This window comes from Falco punctatus (assembly GCF_963210335.1).
Source record: "Falco punctatus genome assembly, chromosome: 8".
NCBI lineage: Eukaryota > Metazoa > Chordata > Aves > Falconiformes > Falconidae > Falco > Falco punctatus.
The window spans coordinates 38,898,343-38,916,227 of NC_137588.1; the positions used below are offsets into that span (position 1 = coordinate 38,898,343).

General features: G+C 40.6%; 2 protein-coding genes across 6 annotated transcripts in view; one reads left to right on the forward strand and one right to left on the reverse strand.

The window, feature by feature from the left end:
• The window catches only part of ARHGAP15 (Rho GTPase activating protein 15), a 333,073-nt gene extending 330,009 nt beyond the window's left edge, over positions 1-3,064 (forward strand). For 3 of the 4 annotated variants that reach the window (XM_080399693.1, XM_080399696.1, XM_080399694.1), the window contains one exon: positions 1,785-3,064. In XM_080399693.1, the coding sequence (XP_080255819.1) occupies positions 1,785-1,968 (184 nt within the window). In that variant the 3' untranslated portion in view covers positions 1,969-3,064. The remainder of the gene's footprint in view (positions 1-1,784) is intronic. The other variant, XM_080399695.1, reaches the window with a different exon arrangement.
• Positions 1-17,885, reverse strand: part of GTDC1 (glycosyltransferase like domain containing 1) — a 342,121-nt gene that overhangs the window by 59,323 nt on the left and 264,913 nt on the right. The gene's annotated exons all lie outside the window — the stretch shown is intronic.

Sequence of the window (17,885 nt, forward strand, 5' to 3'; positions counted from 1 at the left end):
CAACAGAAATCAAGTCTTTCTCACAGGGAGGCCCCAAGCTTGATATATGTGCTTCTGCATAAGTGGCATTAAGCAAAACCATCTTGTCACCCCTTTAACAAGCATTTTTAATTGTGGTAAAGAAGCGCAACATCCATCAGAAGCACACACAGTCATTTGGCAACAAAACTACTAACTTTTGAGTCTTTCTGAACTCCTAAGAGAAGAGACGATATGTTAATATTACCACAGAGGGAGGATTATTTTTTTTTTTAATGTATAATAAAGATGTTATATTTTAAGAAACTAATAGTTAAGCCAATCTTATTAGTGCCATATGGAGAGTGTTTTGTGCAATGGACACCACAATTACAAGCATGAGGCAGAACTAAGTAATGCTTCCTATTTATATATGGGAAAAAAACACGAATGTTGATGTTCAAGGAATGTGGTAAATGACAAGACTGGCAGAAGTCCACAAGACGATGCTCTTTGCTGTGTGACCCACCCACTAACATGAAAGAAACTTTTTTTTTTTTAGTCACTGAAGCCATTACATCTCATGAAGTTTCCTTCACTTACATGTAGCTTGCTGTAAATTCAGCAACAGCTATGGGAAAACAGACAGCTATGATGATTTTTAAATTGCTGTCTGGATTTTAAAAAGGTAAATGAGTGACAATGAGGTGGGGGGGTGGGGGAAGGCAAAACTTCAACAGTCCACTCAGAATATTTAAGTTAAAACTAACAGGTTAAGGAAGCATCCATAAATTCAAACATTTACATATTAAAGTTACATTTAGTTCACATTCCTTGGTAGAGCTGTGCAATTTATTTATAAAATATGTATCTTCATTTACTTGTCTTTCTGACCTGGGATATATTATATGTTCTGGAGGGTTGAGGGAAATGGATTTCTACTTAGTTCATACTCACTGCTGCAGAGATTTATGCAAAACTGCCTACCTAAACTCCATCCATTAAACCTGTATTGTTCTAAGACTAGACTTCTCCATCCTTAATGTCATTTCCACAAGAACATTAAGTCTTAATACAGACATAAGATCAACTTCTAATAATAATAGCCCTCCTCTCGTAATTTTGTGGGTAATAAAGATATCAAAGGTTATAATCCTTACCATTATTTTCTAAGTCATCTCATTAAGGTATGTGGTCTCAGTGTCTTCCAAGAAACTTTGTGTCAGGATAAGGCATGCAAAAGTCTTTAGTTATATAAATTTCACAATCCGTTTCAGACCATACTAACTTTATTGGATTTAAATTAGCAGAAGGAATGTGTTTCATATGAGCTCTATGTTAAGGGGCTTTTTTTGTTTTTCCAACTCTTTCAGTGGTGGAGACCACGTTAAGAGAAGTAGGGAAGCTTTGTCTGGAGCCACTAAAACTGTTGACACTGAAAATGCTCAGTTCCCTTAGTATAATGACAATTCCTCTTTTCGGTGTCTAAATGTATACACTCACAAATTATTACCTTATAGCACAAACACTAACTAACGCTCACTCACCAGAAAGCAGCAAATTATGCTGAGATAATAGGACTGCAAATGAGGCTCTAGACCTCCACCCTACACACGTCTTGCTCTCTGAGGCTGACTCTCCTTTCCTTGGTTGCCGTGTTGGCAGAAGTTCTCTCTTCCCTCCCCCTTTTCTTTCTTTTTGATAACTTAACCAAACCAACATCCCTATTAGGAGAATCAGTGAAAAAGTGCCTCTATGTACTTCAAATACAACAGCGACTCTTTTGACATCCCTCTTTTTAACCAATTCTTTCCTTTCGTCAACAGGATAGCAGCCAAGGAATCCGTGAATCTTATGTCAACACAAAGCTTAGGAATTGTGTTTGGACCAACACTCCTTAGACCCGAAAAGGAGACAGGGAACATGGCAGTCCACATGCTGTACCAAAATCAGATAGTTGAACTTATGTTGAGTGAGTACAGCAAGATCTTCAGCTCTGAGGAAGACTGACAGACAGGGCCTGTTATTGAAAATGTTCACATCTGTCTTGATGTCTAATATTTTTACATTTCTGTAAACATATTTCAGAAATATTTCTTTTTCTTTGAAGTGACAGATGCCTCATTTTGTGAAAACTTAATGATGATTTTGTGTTTAATTTTCAAACATTGGAATAAAAAATATTGTCAACATTTGCCTATATGTATTCTGCATTAACCCTTTGAGAGTTTCATTATGCTAGCACTCCAAGTGTCACTTTTTTTGCAAGCTGAGCATACAGCATATGGCTAAAGACCATAGAAAATGCTGTTTACCAACATATGCAATGGCACAGAAAGACAAATAATAACTGAGATTTGTGGAAAGTGAATTAAAATATGTATATTAAAAGCAATGAATTAAAACAGTGATACCAGATCATTTGTGGCTAATCTGAGTAAAATGTACCTTTCTTTTTGATGTATATTGAAAGTTAAAGACATAATGGATAAACAATTCGCCTACCCCAAGAGTTCAAAAAAGATTATGTTTAACACCTTTAAACAAATAAAAATAAAAAATAAAATATTTAAAACATAGAATTCACTATTTGCATAACAGTGCCTAACAAAATTAAAAACTAAATTGGAACTTTGGCATTTTTACTTAAATGCAGTACATGAAATGAAGACATTGCATGACTACTCATTTTAATGTAACATCCATTTTGATTCTTCATCACACTGTACATCTGCCCGCTTTCCCCAGCTATCTCATGTTCTGTAGCATTTGTATTGTGCTCCTGAGGATGCTTTATTGGTGAACTACATTAAATTCATCTAGAAAGAACTTTAAAAAAAAGCCTTTTCATATGCCCTTAGGATTACTTGGCTAGACTTGAATCAATTTATGCATTTGATGGTTAGTTTCAGTTGTCATGGATAAACAAAAGGGTAACTGTCTAGAATATATCAAATATTGTTTCATTTTGAAATGTATGTTTCCAGCTATACACATCTCCTACCCTGTTTTGTAAAAGTATTCTGCTGATAAAATGTAGACTTATGTTTGACAGCTTTTTAATCAAGTTCAAAGAGAATAAATAAAACTAATCCAGTGTGGTAAAGAGTCTGTCTGGTTATCGATTTGTTCATAAAATGAAAAATAAACCATGTAAATAAGATGTGTGAAACACAGATCTAGAAGCAAATATTTAAAGCAATTAAAGACCCCAAAACATAGGATTAATGCATAGGTCTGCTGTGCATGAGAGATATGTCTTCAGTATCACCTCAGCAGATCACGGATTACTTCAGTTCTTACTTTGCATTGTTTTGCAAAATACCACACTATGGGGGAAAGGTTGCTTCTCAGAGCGGTCATTTATGGGAACAGATGTATGAGGTCTGATCATTAGTTAAGAGCGGGCTCTTTCATCAGGTACTAACACAGGCAGAAAGCACCACCAAGAAAACATAAAAATTGCCCCCAAGATGTTTTCTGACTTCACACAGGTCTGAAAAATCAAGCAAAACAGAGGGGTAGTGACCAGTAATTAAAAATAAAAACACAAACCCCCAAAAACATCTCCCCCGTATCACAGACATTCCACATGATCATTTCTGAACAAAACTATAATGTTCTGGAGAGCCCAAATTCACTTTACTTTCAAGAAAATATTTTTCATGTTAATGTCAAGCCATGAGTACTTAAACAGTAATGCTTTTCAGCATCGTAGTCTTTAGACTCTTTTAATAGCAACAAACCAGGCGCTGTTTATAGCCTGTGGAAATGACTGGAAGAAAGATAGTCAGAAGTTCACTCTATTCCTTAATAAAGACCATTCACATTATGGCCCCACGGGTGCTCACAATCATGCTATTGAAGTAATTTCTGCTATTACTGGAAATGAAAAGTTCACTTGTTACTTGGATCCTGTTGCACTCAGAAGAAAAGATTCTTAATTAATTAATTAATCTTCCTTAAAGCTTTCTTTTGAGCATGGAGGCTCCTCTCTTCTTGTTTTTATAAGCAAGACAAGGCTTATGAAATGAACGCATATCTTTCTAAGATCAACTGGTTTGGGGGGGGGGGGGGGGGGGGGGGGCGGGGGGAGGGTGGGAAATCAGACAAACTTTTGGACACATAAGCCTTTCTTTGGTTTTGAAGGGTTCCTTACATGAATGCTGTACAAATGTGCTGACTTCTCTACTAAATGCTTTGTTAAAGATAGAAGCCTGATATGTGGGTAGCCAACTCTGGGAGGACACAAGTGCCTCTCATCAGAGGCGCATATACATCTGGGGCATATAGCAGATGTCTATCCTTTTTTGTCCCAGCAACAGAAAGGAATAGCCATGCCTTGCTACCAAGCTGCTCCCTTCCCCAAGGGACCAGTTTTCTCCCTGTCTCCTTTAATATCTACATTAATTCACTGGGAAAATTTACTGACTCAACCATTAGTCAAAGAGCCAGCCCTGCAGCTCCTGCCATCAGCCCCTCAGGGCAGAAAGCAGCCAGACAAAAGATGCTAAGAGTAAAGAGGGGGGGGGGGAGAAAAAAAAAAAAGAAAGAAAATATTTGCAAGCCTTAACTGCAGCAGGGTTTCTTTTTTCCTCCTACTCAGGTAGGAGGAAACTCTTCGTTAACCAAGGTCACAGCCCAGGGCTCTGACAGACTTTCTTTTGTTGCTGGACACATACATTTCTAAAACCCAAAAGTGTCTAAGTTTGGCCTCCATCCGGCACGAGCAATTCACTGAGCCTATATCACCACCATGCCGGTCCTCCAGTTATTACTTAAAAGAATATTAACTATGACCTTTCCAAATTTTTAACAAGTCAGACTTACAGGAGACCATCTTTTTAGGCTCTGACTTCAGCTTGAGAAAGATCACAGGTACAGGCAAGGATCTATCACTACTAATGGTAAATGTTTGGCAAAATGAAGGCTGAGAATGCAGCAGAGACAAACACATTCAAGAATCTGTGTGTTTATCTGCATCTTCTTACTATACAGGGTATCTTCTACTCAAACTCTTGTGAAAAGACAGCTGCGCTAGTAACTGGGGTCACTATAGTGAAAGGAGACATCAGAAAGAGACCTGTAAAGGAACTGAAAAAGGCATTTCCAGCTAGAAGGATTTCTCATTAAAATAAAAATTAAAAAATCAATTTATTGAATCTCAAACTTTTGCATGAAAAATTGTCAGTTTTTAACTCAAGAAATCCAACTGCAAAATAGAACTTTTGAGCGAACAATGAGAAAGACAGACTGACTCACTGAGCTACAGTTAAAAGAGGACATGTACACTGCCCTGAATAACTTTTCATCCCTCTTTTTATTTACATATATATATGTATGTATATTACGAGCAATGCACATTTTAATACTTCTTTAATACTCTGCTAGGACAGCTACAGTGCAGGTAACATTCAGCCTGTTTTTGTAAGCACCCCATGTTGCAACAGAGCCAAAGACTACCATTCAGCCCAAGGCACTCCAGAAGTTCAGCTAACCGATTACTACATATTATATATACCATGGGTAGATCTTGAAAGAAAGCTGAAAAGTAAGTTGGACCCACAATCACCACTGTAATCAGGCAGTATACAGATTTTACGTGGCTAATGCTCAGAAAAAGCTGTAAGAAAAGCCTTGGGGAACGCACATATCATGGCACGGCAGGTTCCCCTGCACAGCATTCCTGCTTCAGAAAGGAAACACAGAGCATAAGGAAGCTGAGCATAATCACAGATGCAGGTCTCAACCACAAGTTCTGATGTAGGATGCATAAATGGGGCCAGGGGCAACGTTCATTTTGCAGAACATAAGAACCTTCCTTAGCACTCACATTGGATTAAAAGAAAAGGAATGCTTCTCTGAGGATCAAAGGCAATACGTAAGAAAAATCTCCAGCAAGTGGCCTGTTGAGGTCAGGCCATACCCAAACTCAAGATCAAGTGCTACAGCCGTTGGTCAGTAGGCTTCACCAAGGGAATGCTTGCAGGATACTACTAAAGCAGCAATCTCATTCTTGTGCCAATCCACCATGTGTTATCACAGCAAACAAGTAGACTCTACTATTACTTACATACTGCATGCTACTCTTGTACTCCACAGTTGCATTCTGCCAAACATACCTGAAATACTATGAGAATTAATGCACATTTTTCCTCACAGATCCTTGTTACAAAGGATCTGGTTGCGCAGCGGATACAAAACATGAGCCCTTACTTCATTTTTTCACACAAAACCTATATTGAGGTTAAAAAGACCTGTGCCTAGAACTCAAGGCATGAGAATTAGGGATGCAATATCACTGCACATCAGTCATGTGGGAAACTGAGGCACAGAGCCAACGATGGCATTTTAGTGTTCATTTAATTCAGCCCCATTCCTTTTTTTTTTTTAAATAGAAATTTTATATTCTACGTTCTTGCTTACTCTGAATCCACTGGTATAATGCAACATTTGGGTTGTTGCATCACTTAGCCCAGCTCATCCCTGCAGCCCAGGGTCAGGATAGCCTCAGAAGAAACGGGAACACGTAGAAAATTGCCTTCCAAACCCTAAACCGTGGTGAAGTTTCCTGGCTTGCTGAAGTTTGCTCTTGAACCCTCAGAAACACTTCAGCCATGCAGAGAACCCACAGTTACATGGCAAAGCAGCCTGTCCATGCACCTCCAAAATGCTTTGCACACGCTGTAAAACCTGGGGCAATATCTTACACTTTCAGTAGAAGCTGACAGTTTTGTTTAATAAGTTTAAGAGGGACCATAAAACACTGCAAGTTCAGAATGCATGCCAATTAATTACCCACAAAACACCACCATTTTAGAGCCATTGTAGAGCACATTTCAGTTAATAAAAGGCAAACTCATAAATTTCACATAATTCTCCTCTGCCTGTGTCAAAATACAATTCCTATGCTCAGCTCCTATCCATAAGTTTCTTGGCTGCATAGCTCGGAGACAAAAGGAGCGACTGTCTCCCCAGTGGTGATTTCCACGTTTTTCAAGAGACATTTTTCACATCTCGAAGCTCAGGTGGTTTCAAAACAGCAGCTCAGAAGCTTTTGGAATGTTTTCTGGTTGTGATTTTGGGTAGGTGGAGGTGTGCCTGCTGCTCTGGAAAGTGAGTGACCATACAGAAAGCGGTTCAACCAGCCCAGTGCTCAGCCCTCAGCCTACCCACTGCAGTCAAAAAGGTGCAAGAAGTCCAGTCATTACCTCTGGCTTTCCCACAGGGGATGCTTCTTTGCAGCCCCAGGCAGCAAATGGCTTTAAATAAATGGCTGAACACCCTGTATACATTTCTATCTTTATGTAGTTTCTGTCACTTCTTATCCATTTTTAATCCAGCTAGGCTCTTTGTCTTAATAGTATCTGATGAATTTCCCAGGTTAATTATGCACCATGTAAAGAAAATATTTTACTTGTATTGCTTTTAAATTCATTAGCTTTTAGTATTATTGTATAGCACTCAACTTGCTCTTGATTTATGGGAAAGGCTAAATAGGATCATCTGACTGACCTCTTCTGGCAATTCACTCTCCTATATACCACTAACATATCACCTCTCATTTTTCTCTTAATCAGTTTAACCTTCCCTCGTACAGAAGGTCTGCCACACCTCTTGTAACTTGCTCTCTCTTTCACTGGGTGCTGCGCGCATCTGTTCTGCCCTTTTGAACAAAACCCAAAGTATTCAAGGTGAAAGGATCCTTAATGTTTTCATTAATAATCTTTCAGCTCTTAAAAGAATAAAGTTGCTTGTTTGTATCTGAGTGCTCCTCTGCACTGAAGAACTGAATTGTCCTTAGTGTTCCCCATGGACCAGATTCACAAGGGAATTTGGGGAATTAAATGTGATTTCTGGTCCCTACAGAGAACATACCAGTGCCGCTGGTTTCTCCCTTTGTGGTCATCTCACCTTGCAGCTCTCCCAAGTTTGCAGCAGCAGCTTCAGCCACACACCCCTGGCAGTCAGCAGGAGAGAAGGCAGGGTGGGAAGAGGCTGCCCAGCAGCAGATCTGCTCCTGTGCTGCAACCCAAAGCACTGGGAGCAGGAGCAACTGAGGGAGGCTTCAGACTTCCCATAGGATTGATAGTAGTACATTTGTGTGTATAATAACAGCAGCAGCAACACTCATGCTTTATGGTCTGCATCCACCTCCAGCACACCCAATATACATGCACTGGCCAAGGCTCTGTAGGGCCAACGGTTAGTGGCAATTTCCTGGCTGTTCGGGTGGTAAAAGCCTGTCTTCTGACCCCAAAACCCAATCCAAATCAAACCCCCTTTGCCACTTGGTGATAGAAAGTTCTACATTTTGACAGATTTTCTGTTGCGTCAGTGTGCATTCAGCCTGGGAACAAAGTCAGTCCTGAAGGAATGAGATTGAAGGTATCTGGTACCTGCCTGAACCACTTTCACCTTAGTTTCTCTGAGCCCCTTGCAGTCTTTGTGATATTGGATTACTCACAGGACACCAGTGTGAAGAATTCTTTTTGCCTTTTGATGTTGCAAAAATCAAAATTAAGTCTATGTCAGCTCAGGGACTTGGACCTGGAATCTACTACAAGATGGGCTAGGATCCCACACACAGAATCAGCTCCCTCACGCCAGCTGCAGATGAGATGGCAGCTTCATAGACCGATGATGAAGCACAGAGGTGATACTGTACAGACACCTGTATCTTACTTTGAGATACACATCTAGCTCTGACCCAAACACAATTTCACAGGTTTTGCACGGACCCAGGCCATGCAGTGCTGCAGGAACGTGGAGCTGATGATCACCCTTCTCCATATGACATTCGAGGTCAGAGAAAACAACACAATAATGCTGGTTATTTCAGGTATCCTGAGTGTTGTTGGTTGGAAAGCAAAGTGAATTTCCTTTTGTGCTTATGATGTCCTTCACCTCAAACGTAAGAGCTGAACGATAAGGCTACCTTAAACAAAAATGTCCTCAGATGGAAAATACAAGCACCTTCTTGAGAACTCTAGTACTATTCTTTTTCACGTCATGTCCCTTTGAAGTGTAGATAGCCAAAAACACTGGCAATGCTTTCCCTCTGATGCTGCAGTTTTTGAGAGTATTATGCATATTGCAGATGCGGTTTTCTTGCACTAGATTGAAAAAAGAAATAATCTTATTAAAAATGTAAAAGGATTTCAGGGTTCTGTGCATACTCAGAGAAAAGAGAGATGTCAACAATAAACATGCCATCTGAACAATACGGAAGGACCTCTGTCCCATGGGCATAATAGATGTTTTGTTAATAACTGGCTTTTATACATTTTTTTCAAAGGGGGGGGAGGAATTAGTTTTAAAATCAAAATATTTTCTTTACTGGGCAATTCAATGTCCTCTCTGAAACACAAGAAGATGAATTGAGACCCAGTGCATTTCCTGGGTTCACATTCTTCACTGATGGGTGCTCTTCCACAGTCAGGACATCCCTAGCCCAGGGACAATGACTTGCTGGTGCTCGAGAGTTTGTCATGGAGCACATTAGCTCCAGCTAATAGATTAAAAAGTCGGGCCTTTTAAGTGGCTTAGGCAGACTCAACACAAGCATTGATGGAAAAGATGTGGGATTTCCAAGTTACTCATTCTCTGTGACTGCTGGATGGGGTGTAAGAAAGAATGAGCAGGAGGACAGAGGCTCCTTTTTCCACTGTCTGGAAGAAAGCAAGCAGCTACTGCCACAACAGACTAATTTTTTTTTTTCTTCCTAATTTAAGTCAGCCTTGCTCTGCCAAGAAGAAGCGTCAGCAATGGATAAAGGAGAGAGATGTGACTCTGCTCCTCTAGATACCCTCCACCTGAGCCTGTGTCCAGACCCTCAGGTTTGGCCCATATCAAGTGACAGTTCCAGGGAAGGGTAGGCCTCCAGAGGCTGTTTACACTTATTTTTTACTGTCTTTTGTCATGATACCATTTTTTCTTCACACACAGCCTGTATTTCAGATACTCTGAACCTCTTTGGAAATGCTGTTCCTGGAGTGTAGGTCCTCAGTAAATTAGTTTCTCAAATAACATCCCAAATGGCTTTAAGGAAGCTAGGCAAATGGGTGGGGGCGGTCAGAGACACAGGGTGTATTAAGGCAGAAAGAGCCTAAGGTAAATTTCTTCTTCTATTTTCTGCAGATATATATGACCCATATTGTTATGGAACAAGCCGTGCATGTTGGGTTTTGGATAGCCTACCTGTACAAATAGGGTCTTTGCTACAGAAAATGAGTGCTGCTAGAAACCTGTGATCTTGTTATATGCAAAGAAAGATGAAGGCTCCACCTCAGAAGCAATGCCATTTTTCCCTAAGATCATCAGCAGACACTTGCTAGGAAAAAAAAACCCATTTCTTTGAAACAGGTAGTGACGAGAGGTGAGCCTGGAGATCCGTGGCCTAAGGGTCTGTGGGCCAAGCCAAGACAGGGCTGTGCACTCTGCTCCTGCGCCCTGCGGTGGCTGGCATTGCAAGAAAGGACCTAAAAAACCTTTCCAGGATGCAGGAATTCCTATTTTCTCTCAGCTTTAAATGCTTAATATCCCAAATCATTTCCACACAGCCAGACCTTAGATTTTACCTTGTGAAGGCCAAACCCTTTTTTAATCCTTTTCTTATCTGTACAGCTGGGGATTCATTCATAAAAGATTTTGAACATTTGACCCCAAACATGCCCCAGTACAGAAGGAATCTCTCACTCACATATCAGGTTGGGATGCCTTTTTCTGCCTTAATTCAAGTCTGCTTTGCAAGACCACCAGGGTCACAAGTTGTGCTTCTTGCCTTTCCTATGGCCACTCTCCCGTGGAAGCAACCAGGAGAACTTACTGGGCAGAAAGAAAAAAAGCGATCTAATTAAGAAGCAAGAGTGCATCTGTCTCAGGCCACTTGCCAAGCATAATGGGGGGTGGGGGGGAAGGAATCTTCAGCTGTTAGGCATTGCTACTTTTGGACTTGCTGACTGCAGTAGCATGGGTGACGGACACCTCACAGTCAGGTCTCGGGATGTTCTGTGCTCACCTAATGATGAGGAATTTGTGGGATTTGTCCCAAGTTCACCTGACTATAAATGTGCCAGAGTTCCTGAGGTTTAGATGGCTCTGAGCACATCTCTGATTTACTTAAACTCATAATGCCTAGTCGTCAAAACACAGGTACACGTACAAAATAACAGATGTATCTGGCAATTACCTCCAGGAACCCATGGCCAGGTTGTGTCACAAAGAGCCCAGATGCGGCCTGTGTCATAAGTGGTGGGAGGAAAGGGAGCATGGGAGGACACAGCCAAAATGGGTAGACATGTTGGCAGGAAAAAGCTGGATCACTAGGGATATTTGGCAAATCACAGATTTTCTGGTGCCCTCCAAAGAGCCTGCACTTTTATGGAAAGAAGTCTCCTGAAAACGTTAGACTGGAGTTTGATGAAAAAGCTAGTCCTGCCCGTGGAGCTCATACTCCAGCCCTAGCACATCTCTTGTATGGACAACAGCAGGGCATATGTTAGGATAGCTGGAATTGCATCTGTTTCTAAGTTTATTAATTTATTTAATTTATTAATTTCACAAGACCCTTCTGAGGTTATTAAACAAGGGAAGAGGAGGAAGAGTGGGAGGTAGCCAGCAGCCAGCCCTGTGTTGCTACTTTGGCCTCTGGCCAAGCTGTGCATTGAACAAACAAGAGCACCCTTGGCACCATTCTGCCACCACAGATGAAGCAAGTGAGATGACCACCCATGTTCTAAATGAGGATAATGATTTTAGCTAAGGCATCATTTTGCCACCTCAGTCCACCTTCTAGAGTAAAAGCAGCCACAGTGGTACCGATTTCCCTTACCCAGTCAGGTCAGTAAGGACCTGAGATGGCTTTTATCATCATTCTGGTTACAGAGGCACAGAGAGAGGCAGAAGTAGAGGTTATTTCAGACACTAAAATCCTTTCAACCCTTTTTCTTTCCCCATCACTCCATCAACCAAGCCTACAAATGCTTGAAGGGCTGTTTCATACAAAACATCTGCGAGAGGTCCAAGCTCTCACAGGAACATCTCTGCTTAACATCCACCATGCTGATGACTGTACCTTAATTACAGTGCATACTGTACTGGTGACAGTAAATATTAGTGCTGTGTGCTACAGAACAAATATCCCGTGATGAAAAATTCAAACAGTATTGAGCTTTTCATTAGTGCGGTAATGGCTTTCTCACACATTTAGCTCATTTTTAACTCAACCTGCTAGGGGAAGGAAATGACATACTTTTTGTTGAATAAGACAGCACTGAGATTATATGAAGGTGCGTTTTTATGGGTAAAGAAACGTATGCCACATGAATCTATTTTTATGCTTTGCAGTACGTGCTGATGAGTCATTTGAATGCCAAGTTTCATTAGTAAATTGGGAGTGATATAGCTGGCCCTATGATGAAATAAAACACATGAATTTCATTTAAGAATGTAAAAATTTCCGTACTGCTGCAGAATATCTTAGAACACTAACTAGGATCATAGGACGTAAGGATTAAATCTTCGGGCCCTGTTTATAGAGGGAATTTTGTGTCCATAAAATGCACATTAGTAATACAATCTGCCTGATATTGTATTGTTCTATCATTTCTCTACGGATCATATTAGTCAGTGTCCTGTTAACATCCATTTTATCATACTGTCAGAATATTATATTGAAATGAGATCTGGCACTTTTGGGGTCCTGTGCAAGATGAAAAAATGGGTCTCCAGCAGTCTTCCTCTTAGATATAATTGAAAAAGAGGCAGGCATGAGGGCATGCTGTGATTCACGCTGCCAGAGAGTGATCCGGAATCATTCAGATGATGAGTACATAGAGAATGCCGTGCACAGAAAGATGGCAATTTGCTGTACTAATGTTTTGAAAATGAAAATTTCTAGCTGTTTTGCAGAAGAGCTTAGTAGGAAAGGCAGAAGAAAAAAAAAATAATAATAAAATCTTTTAGAGTTAAGCCAGATTATTTCTGTTGTTTTTGGAAATGCTGCACTGCATGAAATGGGTTTTCTTGAGAATTGTGTAAAACACGAACGAATGTTGCTTTATTGACCAAAATAAGTATAAAATACAGGAAATGGAAGGAAAACAGCAAATGAAAAAAAAAAAATCTCTCCCTTTTCTTGAGGATTATTTATAAGAAAGATCCGGGGGCACCTTCCATGCTCCTTAAACCGAATCTTGGATCCTCGATGTGTCCACTTAGCCGTAGGGATGGACAGCTACATACACTCAGTACCTAAAGCCCATAAGACAATATTTCTGTCATCAAGCACAATTTCCAATAGTCGAGCTATCTGACAAGCCCCAGCAGGAATGAAAACAATACTCTTATTCTTACCAAATAGATTATAACTAATGATATCAACATCCTATTCCTTTGGCGTTTCCACCAAGCTTCACTACCAACAAATAAATCAGAGAGCACTTCCAACCTTTGTTTAGTAGCTATGTTGTCAATATTGCTGCACAGCCAGTATTAAAAAGGTATTTTTTTTCTTGTTATCCTTTGTTTTGACTAGCTTTGTTCTTGATATCACTATTTTGCACTAAATGAAGCAAATATAGTACTAAATGACAGGCCCTCCTTCAGGATTTTGTTGTGAAGGACTCTCAAGCTCATGCAGCTGACCTGGCCCCAAGAGAGTGACCCAGCCAACCGACCCGAGTGCTCTTTCAGAAACTGAACCAAACTCCCATAAAAATCAAACCCTGCGTTTGGTTCCCACTTCATCAGGGATGCAGTCAGAGCCCTGCAGAGGAAGGAGGGCTGCAGGGCTTGGTTCAGCCTTACAGCATCCAGGGGAACACTCCCTCGTCAAATACATGAGAAAATTTGTTTTAGTGAATATTATTTTCAGAGTTCACACAGTATGGTAACGACGCCTGTATCCGTGTGTTGGAGCCGACACGATCAAAATCAGTGTTGTTCAGCAGGCTTTAAAGGTCTTTTAAAATCTGGTACAGCATCCACATTTTTGCCCTCCATTTTACAGTTTAAGTTCATCTCAGTCATCTGGCCAGCCCTCACGATTCTCCGCATTTGTGGGTGACATTTTTAAAACATCATTCCTTGTTCTCTTTAATGTATCTGTTTTTACCACTGCTATTTACATTTTTATATGTCTCTGTACACTGCAACAGCCAAAGTGTGATATTTCCAGCAGAAAGGAAGAGTCTCCTTTGCTTAAGAGGAACGGCAGGAACATATGTGCTTCGCAGGGCTATGAGTGACCCAGAAAAGGATGGTTCCTGGGAAAGCACTGCTAAGTGCCACGATGGGCGATCTACTACACGTGCAAATCCAGGTGAACGGGGAATCTTCAAGAAACTCCCATTGAGCTGAAATTGGGACCGTTTTGATAGCTTTCAGTTTTGAGGTCACAGTCACCCAGACTGGAAACTCAAAAATTACTTCAAAAAGGCAAATGCTAACTAGATTTCACACTAGATTTCATTTTACTTGGCATTACAGAAAGAATGCAGGTATTAAATAGACTGTTTCCTGTATACAATAAGGTTAATTAGTAGCAAGGGATGGAAATCAGTGTAGACATAACTCTTTTAGACAGGTATCAAAAATAATCCCCTGATCCCCACAGACCCCAGCTGCACTGAAAGAAGAACAATATAAAAGATTCTTTAAAAGAAATTTTTCAAACATTCTCCAGGTGTCCCAGCTATATTTAAATAGGCCTGTGGCCCCATGTGTACTCCAGCCCTTTCTCCTCTACAGTTCCCTTGCTCCAAGTTAAATGAGCAGAGTACTTGCACAGAATTTTGAGGTGCAACATAAAGGATTTCTGTACAAAGAGACGGGGCTTGCAAACCGAGACAGACAGGAGAACAAAAAGAAGAATATATTCTAGACTGAATGGGACTTCCCTAAGCTCCTTATCAATAAGGTTAATAAGGGTCCATGCAATTTACTGATCACTACGATGCAACAACTGGGCTAAAGCTATAAAGAAGCTACATAGATACCAGCTTTTAGTGCTTCTCATGGCCCACCACATTAAAGTCCTTTTACCCTTCCCCTGTCACCCCACTCAAGAGAATAAACTCCAGCCTGTGTGATTGGCCTCACTAAAATCTCTGGTCCGCTATTACGCTTCTACCTGCCCTAGTTAAGCAGATTAATAGTTATTTCCTAGAATTTGATCCTCCAGTCCCTTTGTAATTTAAGCAGCAATGCTCAGATATTTCTAAAAATGTATTTCTGAAAAATACGTTTCCTTTTTTCTCCGGTTTAATTTTGTTATCCTCAATCATATGCATGATAGAAAAAAAATTCCAAACTTCTATCTCCTTTATAAAATACATGTCATATCAAAAAGGTGACAAGAGGGGGAAAAGTAATTAGTGAGTTCACAGAGTTCAGTAGAAAAGTTAAAATAGAGTAACACATTACTTTTTATGTTAAGATTTCACAAGACAAATCTTGCCTGTGTTTTAATTGCATGTGACCCTGGCAGTCCCACTCTGAAATGAAGTGCCGTAAAATTAAAGATGACAGACGCTCAAAACAAGTCTTGTGATCTTGATTAAACTACAAAGACCACACTTTCTCTCTGCTGCAACTCAGATATGATGGGCTGTTTTATTTGGGGAATTGCTTCATTAATGCTTTCTTTGACTAGACATGTTTATTATAAAAAATACTGAATATGGTGATATCTTGCATAGCTAAATAAAGTCTAAAAGAGAAGTAAAAAAATTAGGAATCTTTAAATAACTTCAAGACCTAAATGCTTCTTTTAAAGATCATGGGCATCTGTAGAAGGAGGTACCAAGCATGTCTGCAGTGTGTAGTACCTATTTTGAAAAGTGTAAGGGTTTTTTCACAATTATGTCTGTAAGAACCAAATTGATTGTTCTGACGGTATTATCTGACAATTATTTCAAGTTAAATTTCCACAGGCCAAAATAAAATGGGCAGGGAAGGAAAGGAGAGGGAGAAAAAGGGGGGGGGGGGGGGGGGGGAGGGGACACGGAGGGGGACTGGGGACACCAAACCACCTCTTCTTCCAACAAAATTCTTGCTAATTTTCAGAAGTGCAATGATGATAACTAACTGCAACTGGATCTGTGCAGACTTCCAGATCTCTAAGCCTACATGAATTATGTATTTCCAAACTTGCACTGTTATCTAGACTTTGGGACTAAAGAACCTGCAGGACTATATGTACTTCTTTAAAATTAGATTTAAGTCATATTAATACATAAGCTACATCTTAACACTCCTCATTTTGCAAACCAAGTTATGAGCAACTCCTGGCTTTCTGTACCAATTTTCAGTTCCAAGAATCCAGACATACTATTTGTTAATCGAGATTCAGCTGAGCAATATTTCATCAATGCAAGCTGCTGGTACCCTACCACCGCTGTCATTATCACCATCGTGACAGAGACGTTAGAGCCTTACTCCTTTCATAGGAACAGAGAACAAACCTTGTTAATAATAATTTATACGCTATTCAGGACTGGGGCCCCAATTCAGCAAGATTCGCAGTCATGTGTCTGATTCCATTTCAGAAATAACCCCACAGCCTTCAGTGGGATTTCCCACATGACTAAATAAAGTTCAGTTCAGGAGCCAGAGGAACTACAGAACTTGGTACAGTAGGTGACTGGACTGGACTGTAGGTACTGTAGACATGCTAGGTGACATCACATCTGTCGCACCTCCTCAGAATTTTTCACTTCTGAATGAAGCTGTCCAAGAATTACTAAATCCCTTTGTTCTGGATGTATCATATATTTTCTTTTACCAGTCACATATTTTAAAGTAATAAGATGTACAGGCAAACCTTTAGCCTCATGCCCAGCGAATGCATGGCAATACGTCCAGGACAAAAGGGGCTGAGGATGAAGTAAGAACTTCTTGCCCCAATTGAAGCTCCCCAGGCAGAGGAAGGTCAAAATCCCTACAGCACAGCAGAGAATTTCCAGTCTTCATTTCTCTAACCCACTATTGTTCAGCCACACCACAGTAACCCCTCCAAAGAGCCTCCAAAGGCAACAAGCCACACTCTTACACAACTGCCTGGCATCCTCCAAGACGCTGCTGTTTCATGGAGTGTGGTGAAATCTAAAGGCCACAGCTGACTTCCTATAGCACGGAATAATAAAGGATACCTTGCAAGATTTTTTTATGTGCTCCAAGCACAGGAGAAATTTCTATTTACCTGCATTCAGCTTTGAACAGACATGCATTTCTTTTGGGGTATCTAAAGGAAACTCTACGCTAAGGTACCCCCAAAGCTTTCCCTGGTCTTGCCATACACTGTGCACCGCGTTGGACCGTGAGCACTATGACTGCGGTCTGATGGGACTTGCTGATGGAGAGAGGTGAGCTTAGGGGGTTAGAGTAAGAACACCACAACCTGTTCCACAGCCCTGGGAGATGCAGCCTGGTGTCCTCACATCACATCATACACCTGCAGCCACGTGCCTGCACACACATACACAACCCTATTTAGTCCAGGGCAGCTACTGTCCTTCTCATATCCCAAGTTTGTGTGGTTTAGGAGTTACTCGTACAGGTTTTAGTTTCCCTCATTGGGAAGCAGCTGAGATGCTGCACATTAACAATATGATAAACTACAAATTGATACCCTGTGTCCCCTTTTTCCTGTTGCAAGTACACACACCTGCACACACCCCTTTAGTAATTCAGATCCACAATACCTATATCTGCCAATATTTAACCCTGGTTTCTAATTAGATTCTGGAGGATGCAAAAAAGTTTGCAGCATAAACAGACATCTACATCCCTGCGCTGAGCTCACATACCAACACACAGCTTTGCAGTCCTTCTGAGGACAAGTGCCTACGCATGTCTGAAACTACAAGTCTGAGGTATGAAGACCAAGACCAAGCATCTCCTATTTTGACTAGACAGATCTTCCA